At 40.7% G+C, this 18485-nt stretch overlaps 1 protein-coding gene across 1 annotated transcript in view; it reads left to right on the top strand.

The window, feature by feature from the left end:
• The window catches only part of Kif15 (kinesin family member 15), an 86526-nt gene that overhangs the window by 12670 nt on the left and 55371 nt on the right, over positions 1 to 18485 (top strand). The window contains exons 5-11 of the mRNA XM_008849496.3: positions 3585 to 3622; positions 8231 to 8328; positions 10056 to 10235; positions 12394 to 12603; positions 13945 to 14070; positions 14230 to 14352; positions 16775 to 16898. Coding sequence (XP_008847718.1) covers positions 3585 to 3622; positions 8231 to 8328; positions 10056 to 10235; positions 12394 to 12603; positions 13945 to 14070; positions 14230 to 14352; positions 16775 to 16898 — 899 coding nt within the window. The remainder of the gene's footprint in view (positions 1 to 3584; positions 3623 to 8230; positions 8329 to 10055; positions 10236 to 12393; positions 12604 to 13944; positions 14071 to 14229; positions 14353 to 16774; positions 16899 to 18485) is intronic.

Below are 18485 nucleotides of genomic sequence, written 5' to 3' on the forward strand. Positions count from 1 at the left end.
TTATTTTGATATATCACAGTGAAAGATTTATCGTCCTCTTTTTTTTTTTTTTTTTTCCTGCCTAAAAAAAAAAAAAAAAAAAAAAAAAAAAACAAAACTTAAAGGGGCTGTGAGAAGGCTCAGTGGGTTAATAGCACAGGCTGCTCTTGCAGAGGACCTGGATTTGGTTCCCAGCACCCACATGGCAACTAATGACCATCCGTAACTCTAGTTCCAGGGGATCAATTGACACCCTCTTCTGGCCTCCACAGGCATTGCCTGACAGGTGTTCTTACATACATACATACATACAGGCAAAACACTCACACACATAAAATAAAAATAAATCAGGAAAAAAAAAGCCTCAAAATAAAACTTGCTAGTTAGCTTACTATTATCAGGTTTCTTTATAGCTTTTTTATTCATCCTTAGTTTTGGTTGATCCTTCATCTTCTCTCCCATCCCTGTTCCCCTTCTTGCATAAGCAATGCCCCCCAACTTACCCTCGGTATTCTTCCACTTTAATATCATGTGTGTTTACTATCCCCCTGCAAAAAAAAAAAAAAAAGCCTTTTCAGTCCCTTTAAACTTAAAAAAAAAATTTTATTTTGTATATGATTGTTTGGCCTGCATGTATGTAAGTGCACCCTGTATGTAACTGCATCATGTGCATATAATGCCTGCAGAGGCCAGAAGGGGCATTAGATCCTCAAACTGGAGTTACAGACAGTTGTTAGCCACCTTGTGCTGGGAACCAAACCTTGGTCCTCTGCCAGAGCAGCCAGCACTGTTAACCACTGAGCCTTCTCACAGCCCCTCCATTCCTTATTTTTAAGTCTTACTATTTCTAGTAGCAACCTTTTTTCTAAGCTTCTTTAGGTCAGCTTGTTTCTCACCTACCTACTTCTGTACACTTACAGCATGCACTTGTATTAGATTCATTCCACCACCTGGTCTCTCCAACCTCTTGACAGATATGTTTTGTTTGCACAGTTTAAGGTTCGCCTTTTGTGATTTATGGTTGTATGGTTGTATTGGTTTTATCAAATTCATAGAGTGTGGTAGAAAACAGTTCCTTCACCTTCATATTGTGTCCCCACCATTGTCAGCCATTTTAGCCTTCTCCTACCTCCTGGCATCCAGGTTATACTAACATATTTTCCTTTTCTCAAATGTCCTGTGATTAGAATCATTACTACAATATTTTTGGATCTAGCTTTTCTCTTAGTAACTTAGGAACTGTATGTTATATTCAGTAATATCTCTTTTTTGTGCTGAATAGAATGCTTTTGTATAGATGTACCATGTTCTCTTTACCCTGTGACCCGTTAAAGGGCGTCTTGGTTGTTTTCTTTTTTAAGTGATTATAATTAAAGCTACCATAAACATTTGAAATTTATTTTTTTGTTGTTTTTCCCTTTTTGTTTTTCTTGAGACAGTCTCCCTGTAGCCCCCAGCTGGCCTTGAACTCAATAGAGTTCCACCTGTCTTTGCCTCCTGAGTGCTGAGATTAAAGGTGTGTGCCACCATGCCTGCTTGAAGTTTGTTTTTATGTGAACATAAATTTTCAAAATATTTGGGTAAGTACTTAGGAATACATTTACTGGGTTATGTTGTAAGTATATAACTTTATAAAAAACTGCCAAACTATATTCCAAAGTGATTACTTTATGTCTGTATAATTACATCTTTTCCAAGTGGGTGGTTTTTCTAAATGTTTGCAGACTGAAAACATTGCTTTAATGTTGGATAAGTATTAACTATAAATCCAGAAAATGTCTTAATAGTATAGTTATTGTCTTTCTTTTAGCAGTCAGCTTCCTGATTCTCTGTAAAACTATAGTTTTTTAGAAATTTTTTTTATGTGTATGAGTGTATGTATGTATATGTACCATGTGTATGCCTCGGGTCCAAGGTGGGCAGTAGAGAGTATCGGATCCCCCAGAACTAGAGTTACAGATGTTGTTAGCCACCTCGTGGGGGCTGGGAACTGAACCTGGGTCCTCTGCAAGAGCATACAGTGCTCTTAGCTGCTGAGCCATCTCTCCAGCTGCTAGAAACTAGAAGCTTTTAATAAAATATAATGGGTTTTATAATTTATTTTGAGTAGCTAGGCTTTGTTTTATTTTAATTTTAAATTTTGGCTTGTGTTTTGAGCCTTCTATAATTTGCTTAAAATAAAATTTTTAAAAAGACTGCTCGCGATATAGTAGAGAGTTCTCAACTTGTATGCCCAGGGCCCTGGGTTCCATCCTTAGCACTCCACCCCCACATACCAGTAAGACTATATTAAGATGTTAAAAGCCAGTTCTTGTTCTTCACATGTACTTCATTATAAAAATTTGCCACCATGCCTTTAATCTCAGCATTTGGGAGGCAGAGTCAGGAGAATCTCTAAGAGATTGAGGCCTGCTTTGTCTACATAGAGTGTTTCAAGCCACCTAGGGCTACTTGGAGATCCTATCTCCAAAAAAGTCTTTGATTTCTTAAGATTAGTTTTCATGTTTTTAAAAATTGAGCCTAAAAAAATAAAAAAATAAAAATTGAGCCTAGCGCATAAGGGTTTTTAAATATATTTTTTAAGATTTGTTTTATTTTTAATTATGTATGTGTGTCTGTGTCTTTGTGTGGGTATGTGCACATAAGTGCAGGTACCAGAGGAGGGTAGAGCTATTGGATCCCCTGGAGTTGGAGTTAAAGTCTATTGTAAATCACCTCATGTGTATGCTGGTAATTGAACTCAGGTCCTCTGGTTGAGCAGTACATTATTACTACATTATTTAGAATAGCAAAAATTGGAAGCAGAAGTGTAATTGATTCTGGTTAAATAAATTATGCTATAAGATTCTATATCCGGCTAGGTATGGTGGCACACGCCTTTACTCCCAGTACTTGGGAGGCAGAGGCAGGATGATCTCTGTGAGTTAAAGGCCAGCCCGGTCTACATAGTGACTTCCAGGCCAGCTGGGGCTATAGGGAGACCCTGTCTCAAAAAGACCAAAAAAAAAATTCTATATCCATGAAATACTGTTAGAGCCATTTCAAACAACAAGGCTGGGGCTGGAGCGATGGCTCAGAGGTTAAGAGCACTTGCTGCTCTTGCAGAGAACCCACATGGTGGCAAGCAACCATCCATAACTGCAGTTCCAGGGGATCCAATGCCCTCTTCTGACTTCTTCAGGCATTGCATGCATGTGGGTGCACTTTCATGCAGGCAAAAACACTCATACACTCATACAAATAAAATAAAGGAAAAAAAAAAAGTCAATGCGATTGGCAACTATTTACTCACTGAGATAACTGAGATAATTATTAAGGGAAAAGAAGGCTGCAGAGGAGTTTAAAGAGCATCATTCCAATTTTTGTAAATGAAAATTCTGATGGTTGTGCTTACATAGTGCGGAAGCATGTGCCAGTTAACAGTGGTTAATTCCTGGTGTAGTAGGACTGGAGAGAAAACTGACATATTATTCACATTTTACCTGATATAATTTAAAAATAAAAAAAATGTGAGAAAAATTTATATGTTAGTAGACCATATTAAAATTAGAAAGGCACTCTCAATTTTATATGTAAAAATAATCTATAAAACATTCTTTTTTCAGTGGGCAGACTGGCTCAGGGAAGACATTTACTATGATGGGTACGTACAGATCATTGTTTGCTCGCTGCATGTCCTCTTTCTGTGAAGACCACTTGGACTATGGTTCAGGGGAATATGTGATTTCTCTATGTGGTGTTGCTCTCATATAATTAGGGCTGTCTCCCGCATTTCTGCCAGATCGTGAGCTCTGCATAGTCCATGTGCCAATCCTGTTTGTTGCTGTGTTCCTTAGCTCAGTGCATAGCACAGATGAGTGCTGAACACATTTTTTCAATAGGGCTTATATCTATATATGTCTCCATCTGCATAACTGCTGCCAAGATCCAGATTCCTCCTTTGTAATGACTCCCATCCCATCTCCTCAGATGCCTATGACCGTGATTGTTATCATCATCAGGTTTGCTTGCTTTGGAACTTCTGCAAATGAAGTTTTGCCTTATGTCTTCTTTTGCATCTGTTTTTTTCCTCCGGTATTGTTTCTGTTGTGTGTAGCAGTTAATTCCTATTACTGTTATTATATTATTGTATGCCTACGCTGAATTTTCCATTTTGTTGATGGACATTTGAATTTTTCCAGTTTCACCTTATTTCTTCTACTGTGAACCTTTTTGCTCATATGTGTTTTTGGGATAGATGAGCCTGAGGGATCTGCCTGTCTCTGTCTTCCTGATGTTGGAATTACAAGCATGTACCACTGTGCCAGGCTTTTCACATTTGGCTTTTTTGCTGTTGTTCAACATGAATTCTAAGGATTAACTCAGGTCTTTGAGCTAGTAAGGCAAGAGCTTTACTGGCTGAGCTATTTCCCCAGCCCCCGTTGATTTTGATTTTGGTTTAAATGGCTTCTAAATCATGGGTTGTATTAAGAAAGCTTTCCCTTTATGAATTTATAACAACTAAATACTTACTAAGTACTTAACAATAACTTGGGTACTTATGATGTTCTGGTGTTCTTCAGTGTGCTGCTGATCTGTTAGAGTATGGGCCAGTGCCCAGGTTCCTGTGGAGCTTATATTCTCAGGGGCTTACAGTTTAAAGACACTAATGTCTAGTAATTATGCCAGGGACTATTAGTGCCTTGAAAAAAAACCAGTGCATGGAGATGGAAAAGAGCAGGGGTTGCTGTTTGAGGTTGGTGGCTCAGGAAGTGACATATGAAGAGTTCCTAAGTAAAAGGAGACTAAGCCCCAAGACTGTTGAGAGAAGAAACTTCTCAGCAGAGGCGTAGCAGTTGTACAGGCCCTGCGGTAAGTATAGGCAATGGTATGAGGACCTACTAAGACCTGTGCAGCCAGTGACGTTTTCCAAAGAAGTAGACCAGTAGAAAGGGAAGTTTGAGCTTCAGCCAACCCATACAGCCATGGGAGGATTTAGGGTTTTGTTTTGAGTGTGTTACGAAGTCAATGGAATGATTTTCTAAACACAGGAATGTATGATTTGATGTATAACTAAATGACTCAGGGATAGATGAAGGGTTAAGTGGGACCTGGATGAGGAGCCACCAAGGCAGTGGTAATGGTTAACTCAGGATATATTGACTACAGTTGTATGTTATCCACAGGAAAATGTTGTGAGATGACTCCTGTGCTCTCTATTATTTTATTTACTTGCATTTTCTTATCTGTTCTGCATGCCTGCCTCCCCCCAACTCCATGTTTTTTTTTTTTTTTTTTTTTTTTTCAAGACAGGCTCTCTTGTAACACAAAGCTGGTTTCAAACTCATTATGTAAAGCTGTTTGTGGTGGTGCATGCCATTAATCCCAGCACTCGCAGACAGAGGCAGGCAGATCTCTGAGATCAAGTTCAGCCTGGTCTACATAGCTAGCTTCAGGCCTGCTGGGGCTATAAGGAGACCCTCTCTCAAAACAGAAAAAAAAAAAAAAACCCCAACCTCTGTGTAACCAAGAACATTGAACTTTTTTTTTTTAATATTTTATTTCTTATTTTATTTTATGTGTATGAATGTAGTGCCTACATGTGTGGAAGTGCAATGCCCATGGAGGTCAGAAGAAGGCATTGGATTCCCCTGGAACTAGAGTTACGGATAGTTGTTAGCCACCGTGTGAGTGCTGTGAATCAAACCTGGGTCCTCTGCAAGAGCAGTCAGTGCTCTTAACTGCTGAGCCATCTCTCTAGTCCCAATATTGAACTTCTGATCCTGTCTCCACCTTCCAAGTTTTGGGATTACTGGTATGCATACCAGTTTAAAGTACAGTTTACAAGGACCATTTACAAAATTTCAAGTGTAGTGCAACAAAACCTTGTACAAGACAACTGTAAGATTTTAAAATTATTCTCCTTGCTTTTCTTGTGCATACCAGCATTCTGTTAATTTCTTTGGTCTCTAGGACCCACTTAACCTATACTTATAGTACCTAGAAAGGTCATTTGCTTATTTGTTTTGAAATGGCATCGTGTTATATATATAGCCCAGGTTGGCCTTGAACTTGCAGCAGTCTTCTTGCTTTAGTCTCCTGAGTGCTGGGATTACATCACACACAGGTAGATCTTTTGTAACTATAGATGATTTTCTGGTAAATACTGTTACAGTTTTCTGTAGGAAAACCAAACCCTTTCTCTTGTTACCAGTTAGCTGATGGACATATTTTTCTTTAATCTGATAGAAATCATAGGTAGGCAAGGAGAGCTTTTCAGAGGGTGGTCATTGGCAGCTTTTGTAGCCCTTGGCATTTTGAATAGTGGCAGCGGGCAATTGTGAGCAGGAAAAGGTGGTGCCATCACAACTCAGGTGCAGGTCTCAGGTAGTGGGACCCTTAAGTCTGCAAGTGTACAGCTTGTGTGTAGGCGTAGAATGTCAGGATTCCTTAGCCCTTGGCAGCAGCTGATATTGCGGACAGGCATACATATTGGGACTCCACAGCCCTTGGCAGTGACCACTGTTAAAGCTCCCTGGCCTGGGTCCAAGACCCTTGGCTCTAAAGGCTTCAGAGCTCTCTGGGTCTCTTCTAGGGTCTTTAGGGGTTTTTTTTCTCTGTCTTTAGAGCTTTCTCTCTGTCTGCAGCCTCATCTTTCTATCTTCACTTCTAACACGTTCCCTGTTCCTGCCCCAGCCACTCTCCTGAACCATTCATCTGTCTCTTGTTGCTATGGTTTCTGTCATAGTTGATGCTTTGAAAGGCAGCTAATACTGCTTTTTTTGCTGTTGCTGCTACTGCTGCTGCCACCAGCCACCAGTCTTTCAACTCTGCCTCTTCAGCTGTGTATGCAGCCGGGATGTTCTGCTGATTTTGCAACATGGCCTTCTAGCTACACAGCTTTGCCTCTCTTTCATCTGTCAAACAGCCAACCATTAGGCCACAGCATGTTTATTTTTCTGCTGTTACTCCTAGAGTCTATTTCTGCCACTTTATTGTCTCTGTTGCTTTTTTTTTGAGATAGGGTCTCCCTGTAGCCCCAGCTGGCCTGGAACTCACTATGTAGACCAGGTGGGCCTTGAGCTCACAGAGATCCGCTTGCCTCTGCCTCCTGAGTACTGGGACTACAGACGTGTGCCCGGCTCATTAAAGGCATTACCACCCTCTTGGGCCTTTTCTCAATCCAGTCCAGTTAGCAGTATTAACCATCATACAGCCTGATGAAGAGATTACACAGAGGAAGGATTGGCAGAGTCTGGAACAGAGGAGCTTCTTTCTCTGTGGAAATGGGGTCTGGCTATTGAGGATCAGTTTATCCTTCAGCCTCTCTCCCTTCCCTGGAGGGTGGGAGGTGGGGCCTCTGGGCACAAGGCTAGTTGTGATGGCAACCAATCCTTCATCCTGTAGTTATCCCTGGGCTTTCTAAACATGGTCTCATTAGCATAATGTTGTTTTGAATAGGCTTATTGTAAGTAAGGCTTTCACCTTTATTGCTCTGAGCTGTTCTAGAACTGCTTTAGGAATGTAGGACACAAGACTGAAGACATTTCATTCAGCAAAAGATATTATCACTGGAGTCACTTAGGAAATAGCAATGAATACAGAACCTGGGAACTGGGAACTGTGGAGGAACATCAGGGTATAAATGTATCACAACCTTGAAATGGTATTCCTTAAAACCCTTACGCATCCACTCACCTGTTTTCTTCCCTGGTTGTAGCAAAATGGAGATAAAACCACTCTTTATTATTCTGTCTGCTAGGAAGCTGGTGAGGTAGTGTTACTATATCTTTCTTACCAGTTTGGCTTTTATGGCCCAATTTAAAAATAGTAGCAAGACTTAGTTTTTAGCACTTAATGTGTTTGAAAGTACTACTATAAGCACTTTACTGTTAATTCTTTGCAACGACTCTGTGGTGATTGCCATTACTGTCCCCATTTTGTAGTTAAGAATTCTGACGCTTAGAAGACACACCCAGCATGGGAGAATTTGGAAAATTTGGAGCTTACTATGGGGATGGATTTGTTTATCAGATCACACCTATTTGTAAGAAATGGTGGCTATGGGGGGGGGTTCCTATCAGTCCCACTGATGACAGTTTTATTCCTATATCTTTTGCAGGTATAAAAGTAACTTGTTTGGAACAGAACTAGGAAGTTGATTATACAGTGTATCATCTTATTTCTGTATAAGTTATCTTTGGTGTTGTCATTTCGAAGGACTCAGAATAAAAATCAGACTTTTTTACTTCGCTTCTTTTTTTCTTCTTAGGACCTTCTGACTCTGATAATTTTTCTCATAACTTGAGAGGAGTAATCCCACGAAGTTTTGAATATTTGTTTTCCTTAATTGATCGTGAAAAAGAGAAGGTAAAGCTTACTGTAAACTAAAATGTTGGTAGAATGCTTGCCTACCATGTACTAGGCTGTGGGTTTTGATAGTAAAGTAGGCAATAGATGAATCCAGTTGATTGGGAGAAAGTACCAGGACACAGATAAAACTCCAGCGGGATAGTTTATTAGCAAAGGAACACCTGGGACAGATGTCCTTCCGGGTAGGGAATATGTCTGACCAGGTCTTGAGCTGGAGTCTTTTATAGGGGGAGGCTTCTGAGGGGTGCAGAAGGCGGGAAGATATATTTTTTTAAAAGTTGAAGGGGGTGGGAGAGGGGGACTGTTAAAACCTGCTCCCTCTGTCTGTCAGCCAGGATCTGGGTCAGGAAGTGTTTGTTTTTGTCCTCTTAAGATAAAGGAAAAAGTGCTGTGCTGAAGGGGCTCCTGAGATCTCTGGTTAAAAGGTGGAATCTGTTTATCTTGTCTTTGGAGATCAAAGGAAAAGCAAGCTGCCTTTTAGAAGAATCTGCTGCTCTTGACTTCAAAGACCAGAGGCTTGCAAGGTCCCTGAGGCCCTGTTGGTGAGGGGACAGGGCTATCTGAACCCTAACAGGTTTGATCTCTAGCACTGTAAAAGCAGGGTGGTGATACACACCTGTAATCCCAGTACTCTGTAGGTAGAGGAAGGAGGATCAGAAGTCCAGTGTCATTCTAAGCTATATATTGAGTTTGAGACCAGCCTGAGATTGATAGCATACTGACAGGAGAGGGCTGCTTCTGAGGCTCTCAAAAGCAAGAGAGAAGGCGTAGAGAAAATCTCAAGCAAGGCAGATAGAGGTACACTAATGCCATTGTCTAGCTGAACTCAGACTCACAGGTGATTGCAGGTTACCTAGGTCCACATGGTGTCCTGTAATGATGGGTCCATTCTTGCTTCTTTGCAGCACATGCATACAACTCACTGATCTTGTTCCATATGGAGTGTGGTTCCATCATCCCAGGATATGATCTTTCTGCTCTCACTGGCTCCAGGTTGGGCCATTCTCATCCTTATTTAGCTTGGTGAATTCCAGAGCTAAGAATCTTTGGTATCATATACTTTATTGCTTGTGTAGCAAGGACAATGGTTAAAGCATTGGCTTATCATTTTCTCCTTTGCAGAAATAACCCTAACATTGTAGTTACATACATACTGCATACCAGTAAAATTAAGCTTAGCACCATGCATTTTTTTTAGAATGAATTATTTTCTGTCTTTTGAAGAATATGATACTTGCTTCAAATAAAACTTCATGAGGGGCCAATGAGATGGCTCAGTAGGTAAAGTACTTGCTGCCAAGCTTAAAAACCTGAGTTTAATCTCTGGGACTTACATGGAGTGAAAGGAGAGACTTGACTCTCAAAAGTTGTTCTCTGACATACACATGCATGTCCATAAATATACATAAATAAACAATAAATGTAAGAAAAATGAAAACAAAACTTCATGTATAAGTACAATATGGAAGACAGACATATGAGCTGCTCAGTTCCCTATCTCAGTGAGTAGGCTCTGTGGCACCTTTCCAAACCTCTGGACCCCTGGGACCTCAATGATGCTACTTAAAAAATGAAATACTATGTTGAAACTAGGTTTCTAGATTTTTTTTTTCCACTAGCTTTTTGATGTCTTTTATATTAAAGGATAATAGGAAATTATACCTGAAGAAGCCTGTAAAAGCTGAGGGTGAAAATAATGTTTGAATGAGACTTTTCTTTCACAGGCTGGATCTGGGAAGAGTTTCCTTTGTAAGTGTTCCTTTATAGAAGTCTACAATGAGCAGATATATGACCTGCTGGATTCTGCATCAACTGGACTGTACTTGAGGGAACACATCAAGAAGGGAGTCTTTGTGGTTGGTGCAGTAGAGCAAGTGGTAACCTCAGCTGCTGAAGCCTATCAGGTACCCTACCATGCGGAGCTGCTTGATGCTTAGGAAATAGGCATGCTGTGAAAGTACCCTAGTCTCAAAAAAGGAAGAATTGAGATGCTAAAATGTTTCATAAAAATATAGCACAAAATGTTCAAGAGAAGTAAAGAAAAACAGAATATGGTAATATTTTATAGATCATGTGCCACCATGTCGGCTTTGTTATTAGTGTTTTAGTAGCCAAAATTTATTGTATTTTATGCCTAGCACAGTTCAGACTTCTTTCATATACATTGTTTTACTTAATTTTCAATATAGTTTTATTTTTGAGACAGAGTCTGTCACTATGTTGCTTGGCAGACCTGGCACTCACTATGGAGACCAGGCTGATCTTAAACTCACAGAGATCTACCTGCCTCTGCCTCCCAAGTACTGGGATTAAATGTGTGTGCCACCATACCCAATGTATGAGTGTTTTTGCCTGCATGTAGGTATGTACACTGTGCCTGGTGCCTACAGAGGCCAGAAGAGGGTATCAGATTCCCTGAAACTAAAGTTACAGACAGTTGTGACCTGCCGTGTGTATGCTAGAAACTAAACCATGGTTGTCCTCTGCGAGAGCAGCCAGTACTCTTAACTACTAAGCCATCTCTTCAACCTCTCATTGTAGTTTTAAGGTAATGATACTCTTCTCCCTATTTTCCCTGTTTTATGACTATCCTGCTCAAAATGTATTTCTCAGACCATTAGCATCACTCAAAGACTTATTAGAAATCTTAACCCTAGGTTTAACCCCCAGCACCACCCCCTACCACCAGAGAAACGCCTCATCTCAGGCCCTACTTGATGCTGAGTCACAAGCTAAATTTAATAAAATCCCAAGGTGAGCAAATACACATTGAACTGTGGCATAGATACCCACCTGCTATATATATATTTTTTTAAATACAGAGGCAGAACTATTGTTCCGCTATACCTCATAAGTAGTGGAGCCAAGATTTGAACTTATGCTTGTTTGCCTGAAAGTCTGTGGTTTTAACCTTGATATATCCTGTTTGTTATGAATGGCAAGGGAAAAACTACTTTGCAGGGGAGAAAACTACCAAAACTTTAAAGATAACTTGGATATTTCTCTGTTTTTGGTCGAGTATTTTTTAGAAGTAGATTTTTAAAAAAATATTTTATTTTTATTTTATGTGTATGAATGTATGTAAGTACACCTATGTTGTACAATGCCCAGGGAGGTCAGAAGAATGTGTTGGAGCCCCTGGAATTGGAAGAATTATTTTATTTTATTTATTTATGTGTGTGTGCATAGCACCCATGTGTTCAGGTGCCCACAGAGGCCAGAAAGAGGCATTGGGTTCCTTAGAGCTTGAAGTTACAGGCGTTTGTGAGCCTCCCAATCAGAATTTTTATTATCTAGGTTAAAGAAAGGGCTACAAAGCAGGTGGGGGCAAAAGGCCTGTAATCCCAGCACTTGGGAGATGGAGGCAGAAGGATCAAGAATTCAAAGCCAGTCTGGGATTCCCAGTCTCTTTCTGTGACATGAAGAGGGAAAGAAAGTCAGTTCTTTGATGGGACAGTACTGTTTCTCACAATTCTTTATAGATATCCTACTGATTTGGGTGTCTCATATGTACTACTTGGAACCTATAATACATTTCTCACAAAGCTAGAGAACAGTGGGAAGACCTGCATGTTCTCCATCCCATTCTAGAGGGAAAGTATACTCACATAAATGTTGCAAAGTTAGATAGTTAGCTACATTATTATTTTTCTTGTTAAAATGAATAATTTTTTTTTTTTTTTTTGAGACAGAATCTCCTTGTAGCCCCAGCTGGCTTAGAACTCACAGAGATCTGCCTCTCTGCTTCCCAAGTGTTGAGATTAAAGGTGTACACCACCAGGCCCAGCCCAAAATGAGTAATTCTTTGTTTTTGTTTTTGGTCTTTTTGATTTTGAGACATTGTCTTCCTGTAGCCCCAGCTGACCTGGAACTCACTATGTAGACCAGGCTGGCCTTGAATTCACAGAGATCTGCCTGCCTCTGCCTCCAGAGTGCTGGGATTAAACATGTGTACTACCACGCCCGGCAAAAGGAGTAATTCTTAAGTTCTTGTTTTGTGTTTTGAGTTTGTTTAAAGTGTACCATATGAGACATCTTATAATACTGTTTCTTTTTTCCTAGGTTTTATCTGGAGGGTGGAGGAACAGGCGTGTGGCATCAACATCTATGAACAGAGAGTCTTCTAGGTCTCATGCAGTCTTTACAATCACAATAGAGTCAATGGAGAAAAGCAGTGAAACTGTGAACATACGAACCTCCCTACTCAACCTGGTAGATTTAGCAGGATCTGAAAGACAAAAAGATACACATGCGGAAGGGGTGAGGTTGAAGGTAAGAGGGAAATTATGGCCTTCATAATTACATGTGAAATCTGAATAAAAGTCAGTGCCACACTAAGTATTGTGAGGACCTAAAAAAAAAAATTGTTCCTATTCAAAATGAACAAAGATTTTTGTGCAGTCAGGGCAGGTTAACATAAATGAGATAGGAGCAGGTCTGTCAGGAGCAAGAATGACTTAATTCTTGCCAGTGGGGCAGAGAAAGAATGGTGTGTGATGTGAACTGCTTGGAGGAAATATGGAGTAGTAGTAGCTCTTGAGTTGACATCTCATGGAAATTGGAGTTTGTGTAGGGAGAGAGGAGCAGAGTGACATCTCAAGGCTCATTGGGCCCATGCAGAGTGAGTATGCGTTAGATGTTTCAGTGTGACTCAGTGGATGGGTTAGTTAGAGAACAAGGTGACTCAGGTCAGTGGGGCCCAGGAGTGCCAGGCCAAGTTTGAACTCAGCTTTCTAAACTCTGGAAAATTGAAAAGTTGAACAGATGAGCACTTTCATGAAGAAAACCCATTTTATAAACATTTAGATCCTTTAATCCACCATTGCCAGAATCAAATTGGGGGGATAGCCTAATAAGAAAGGAGAGAGCAGCCATGTGTAATCTTAGAGGTGAGAAGGTACCCAGGCTGAGGTACCAACAGTGGGACAGCAGTTCCTACTGTGTAATATGTATTGTCATTATGCATACAAGTATTACCATGAGAATTACCACTATAATATATACAAATTACGTAGTTTAGGAATATGACCTAGGAGAGAGGAATCAGAAGTGGTAGAGAGACTTGTGTTTTGCATTGAAAGTAAGATTTGGTCCTGAGCTTTTAGGTTATAAAAGGCTCATGCTTCTATCAAGAGAGGAAGCATAGTAAAATAACTTGTTTATGCAGGGACTCCTTGACATAGTGGAATTACCTCCAAGGAAACTTGAGTAAGCTGAGACATTATAAGTCACAAGTGCATTAAATACACCTGACCTGCTGAACATCCAGGCTTAATTGCATCTCAGGCTGTCTGGGAGTTGTGGCTCACTGCTGCTGACTACCAATGCTATTACACCATGCTTGACTAGCTGGGGGAAAGTCAGAACTCAAAATTGGAAGTATAGTTTCTACTGCAGTATATTACTTTCATACCATTCTAAAGCTGCAGTGTACTCCAAATAGGAAAAAGGTGATAGCTGAGCACACTGGCTTTTAACTCAAAAGTTGTCTTTAGTTTTGCTCCTGCTTTGCTTTTCTGTCCCAGATTGTCACTTTGCTAGGTATATTTTAGGGAAACCATCAAAAAAGTAACATTGCACCTACATTTTTGCTCTTTCTTCCAACTGTCTTAGGAAGCAGGTAACATAAACCGATCGCTGAGTTGCTTGGGCCAAGTGATCACCGCACTTGTTGATGTGGGTAATGGAAAACAGAGGCATGTGTGCTACAGAGACTCCAAACTTACCTTCTTACTTCGGGTAAAACTGATCATTGGGCAGCTGGTACCTTTTCATTATGGTCACTAAGATTGATAGTGAGGCACTTTCTCAGCCTTGGTAGCAAGAGTATACTTTTTTCCTGAAAAAGGTCTTAGGATTTCTCATCTAAAAATATACACTGTTGATGTCATTGAACAGGATTCACTTGGTGGTAATGCCAAAACAGCTATAATCGCAAATGTTCATCCTGGATCCAGATGTTTTGGGGAAACACTGTCAACACTTAACTTTGCTCAGAGAGCCAAGCTGATAAAAAACAAGGTAAAATATTGGAGTATATTAAGTGAGTCAGAAAACTGCTTAAACTTATATGCCATTTTTCGATCTAATACCACTACCTTTATTTCTTTATTTCTTCTTATTGATTGTACATAAGATTGTTCTTCCTTTTTCCCTCCCTTCCTTTTCCGTTTTTCTCCCTCTCCTTCTCCCCTTTTCTTGTGATAAAGGATTGAACTCAAGGCTCACATAACGCTAGGCAAATGCTCTACCACTGAGCCAGAACTTTTATATTTACTGATTTATTTATTTTTCTGTTTTTGTTTTTAACACGGTTATATATCACAGGCTAACCTTGAACTTGGTGAGCCTCCTGCCTCAGTCTCCTGTGTTGGGATTATAGGCATGCACCACTACACCTGGCTTAGACTAATTAGCCTAAACCATGCTAGCAGAGTTAGTGTGTGTGTTTATGTCTGCACACAGGTTTGTATACATGAGCCTACCCTGTGCACACATGTGATGCATATGGTAGGGAGTAACTTGCTAGTAAGAATTTGCCTTTCAAGTTTCTCTGCCTCTACAAATTCGCCATTTCATTTATATATAAGAAGCTTCTTTGACAATGGCATACACCTGGGTCAGAAAGTTTTTCTTCTAAAATGCAGGTGGCAACTAATGTTTCTTGGGCCATATGGTCTATTTCAACTACTCGATTCTATCTTTGTAGTAAGAAAGCAGCCACAGACAGTAGTATGTAAACAGTGGGCCGTTGCTGTGCTTCACCACAGCTTCACACACAAAGAGGCAATGGATCATATTTTGCCCATGGGCAGTACTTTGCTAGTACCTGGTACAGACTGTTGAAAGACCAAGGAGTCACCCACTTATTTTGGAGAGGTTGAAAACTTTGGTTTCAGACAAAACAACTGTGCCATGAGTTGGTAGATTAGTTCCTTTCTCTTTTGTAGGGAAACAGGACATTCTTACCCCTCAGGTCATCTGTTGGCCTGAAGTAGTCCAATTTGCCCCTTCCCTGAGTAGGTAAGAAGAGCATATGTAGGTCTGGTCTTTTGTCTTGTTTCTTTGGTATTTGATCCAGCTTACATGATTATGAGTAATTATGAGGAAGTCCATAGAGCTTCCTGACTCTGTAGCAGTAGTCTGTGGAGCACATAGAACTGCAGATATGTTGTCACAGATGTAATAGTGATGTCAGAAATGCCTCATAATGAGTCTGTCATAAGATTCAGAAGCTATTGGAAATGACTTCTTAACAAAACCAGGCTTTATACTAGTCCTTCTGGATGGTAAGCCCTGTAGCAGCCTATCAATGGAAAGCAGTCAGGTGCCTGGGGCTTGTTTAAGAAGAGCTCTTTAAGTCTTTCCAGGCTGACCTAAGACAAGAACACAGGGCACTTGGGGCTGTCACAGGGCACTTTTCTTTGCTGAAGTAACTGAGTATTTCATAGCTGGGCTTTTGTGGTCTATCTGGTGGTTAGCTGTTGGATTCAGAACAAAACTGAACAGAAATATAGAAAGATCCCATATTCTCCCAGTCCCTGCATATGTGCAAGCTTCCCACACCACAGTGGTGCATTTGTTTGTGGCCTTTTTTAACCTTTTAGAGGTGAAGATACCATTTAGTCACCACAGTGATAAATTTGTCTATAGCCTTTTTTGACCGTTTAGAGATGATCTTAAACAGGACATCTCTTTAGGACATGAAGATATCATTTGTTATTGTGGTAGAATAGAAATGGACCTGTGAGGTGGGTTTGGTGGTGCATGCTGTTAATCCCAGCACTCAGGAGGAAGAGGTCTGAGATCAAGGCCAGCCTGGTTTATATAGCAAGTTCCAGGCCAACTTGGACTATAGGGAGACCCTGTCTGGAAAACAAATAAACAATTAAAAAAGAAATGGAGGTGTGAAACTAATCCCTGCTTCCCGGAATGCTGTTAGAAATGGAAGGTTGGCTTTCTCTGGAGAGGGTGGTTTCTGTTCAGGCCTGCTCTGTCAGGGATTGTGTCCTTCGAGATTAGGCTCCTTTACCAAAGGACAAACTGGACAGAGGGGAAATGGCCCTGCCAAGGTGTTTGCTCCTCTCTGTTGGGAGGGTAGGCAGGCCTGTTCTCAAGAAGTATTGGGGCAATACACTCAGATCTGAAGGTGACTTGGCCTAACCTAGCCCAGACCTGGTCAACTGGGCAGAATCTTAAGTGGGATCCTTGAGAGGATGGACTGGTGAAAGGAAGAGAGCCCACTGTGCTGCTTGGGCTCTGGGTTTTAGCATATGCCTGCTAAAGCAAAGCAGCTTTCTGCCTGCTTTGGCGTACTGATTGTGGTGGCCTTTTGATGGTTGGTTAGACAGAAGTGCAGTTTTGTTTGGTGTTTCTCACAAATGAAACCCAGGGCTGTACAACTTGAAAATCAGTCTTTCAGTTCTTATTAATTCTTTCCCAGGCTGTGGTGAATGAAGACACCCAAGGAAATGTGAGCCAGCTGCAAGCTGAAGTGAAGAGACTCAAAGAACAACTGGCCCAGTTTACTTCTGGGCAAATAATACCAGAAAGCTTACTGACCAGAGGTAGTCCTTCATTCTAGGAAAGACTGGGTGGGAATGTTTGGTCAAGAACCCCCTGCTGATGATTAGATAGATAGATGATTAGATAGATAAATAGATAGATAGATAGATAGATAGATAGATAGATAGATAGATAGATAGATAGATAGATAGATATAGATGATAGGTGAACCATGAGTGACACTTGTCATACAATTGTGTGCATCTAAACACAGACACAAACACACACACACACACACTCACACATAGCTTACACAAGAGAGACAACTGCAGAGAACTTACAACAGACACATAAGCACACATCCAAGGAAGGTTGGTTGTTTCTTCCAATCTCCATCTTCTTGGGGATTTTTCTAGTTAGATTTCTAATGCTGTTATAAAACTCTCTGATCAAAACCAACTTAGGGAGAAAAGAGTTTATTTCCCACATATATCCAGATCACAGTTCATCACTGAGGGAAGCCAGGGCAGGGGCCTGGAGACAGAAACTGAAGAAGAGACTATGGAGGAAACCTGCTTACTAGCTTGTTTCTCAGGACTGTTCTCAGCCTGCTTTCTTAGACCACCCAGGGATATCTGCTTATGTGTCCCACCACCCCTAGCAGGCTGGGCTCGCCCACATCACTGAAAAATCAAGAAAATGACCCACATAGGCCAGTCCAATAGAGGAAATTCCTCAGTTGAGGTTCCCTCTTCCTAGGTGCGTCAAGTTGACAACTGAAGCCATCCAGCACAGCAATACCATTCTATAGTATGCAAGTTTTTGCCATAATGACAAATTCGGTAAAGGGAATAAATGATATTTTCTTACCACTTCTTACAAATATATGTGAATCTTTATATAAAAAATATAAAAATTTAAACATTTTAAATTTGAATATGATGGTATCTGAACACAACTAAGAACAAAGTAAAGTGTGTTTCAGATGAGGAAATCAATGGTTAATTGTGTATTTTCTCAGTTTACTTCCATGGGAACAAGAAAAACTTAATTTTAAAACATTTACCTTACTCTTTAATTACACGCAGTGTTTGTCTGTGTGTGAACATGTCCACCTGAGTGCATGTGCCCACAGAAGCCCAAAGACAGTGTCACAACCCCTGGAGCAAGAGTTACAGGATGCTGTGATCCACCCAACATGGCTATTGACAACCTAACTCAGAACATCCAGAAGAGCATCAAATGCTCCACAACACTGAGCTGGCCCTCAAGCCAACTTAAACAATTTCAAAACAAAAAGATCATGATCACTGGGTCTCTACTCCATTTCTCTCATTCATCCCCACCCAGTCCCCTTACAGCCTTGGACCCATGCAGGTTCCAATTCCTTCACCCCATATACCTAGACTAGCTATGTACCCAGGACTAGCTAAATATCCTACCATAGACCCCTACATCCTTTCAGAGGCATTTCCCCCACCACCAGCATATCAGCCTACAGATCAGGCAGACAGACATACTCAGCCAGGATTCTGCTAAATCAGATGAGGCCCACTGTATCTCTACTCCACCTCTCCCACTCACTCCCACCCAGCCCCCTGCCACCCTTGGAACCTACCATCATCCCTCCTGACTTCTCTCCTCCACCT

The sequence above is a fragment of the Nannospalax galili genome, unplaced genomic scaffold, assembly GCF_000622305.1.
Source record: "Nannospalax galili isolate Female #2095 unplaced genomic scaffold, S.galili_v1.0 scaffold443, whole genome shotgun sequence".
In the NCBI taxonomy this organism is placed as follows: Eukaryota; Metazoa; Chordata; class Mammalia; order Rodentia; family Spalacidae; genus Nannospalax; species Nannospalax galili.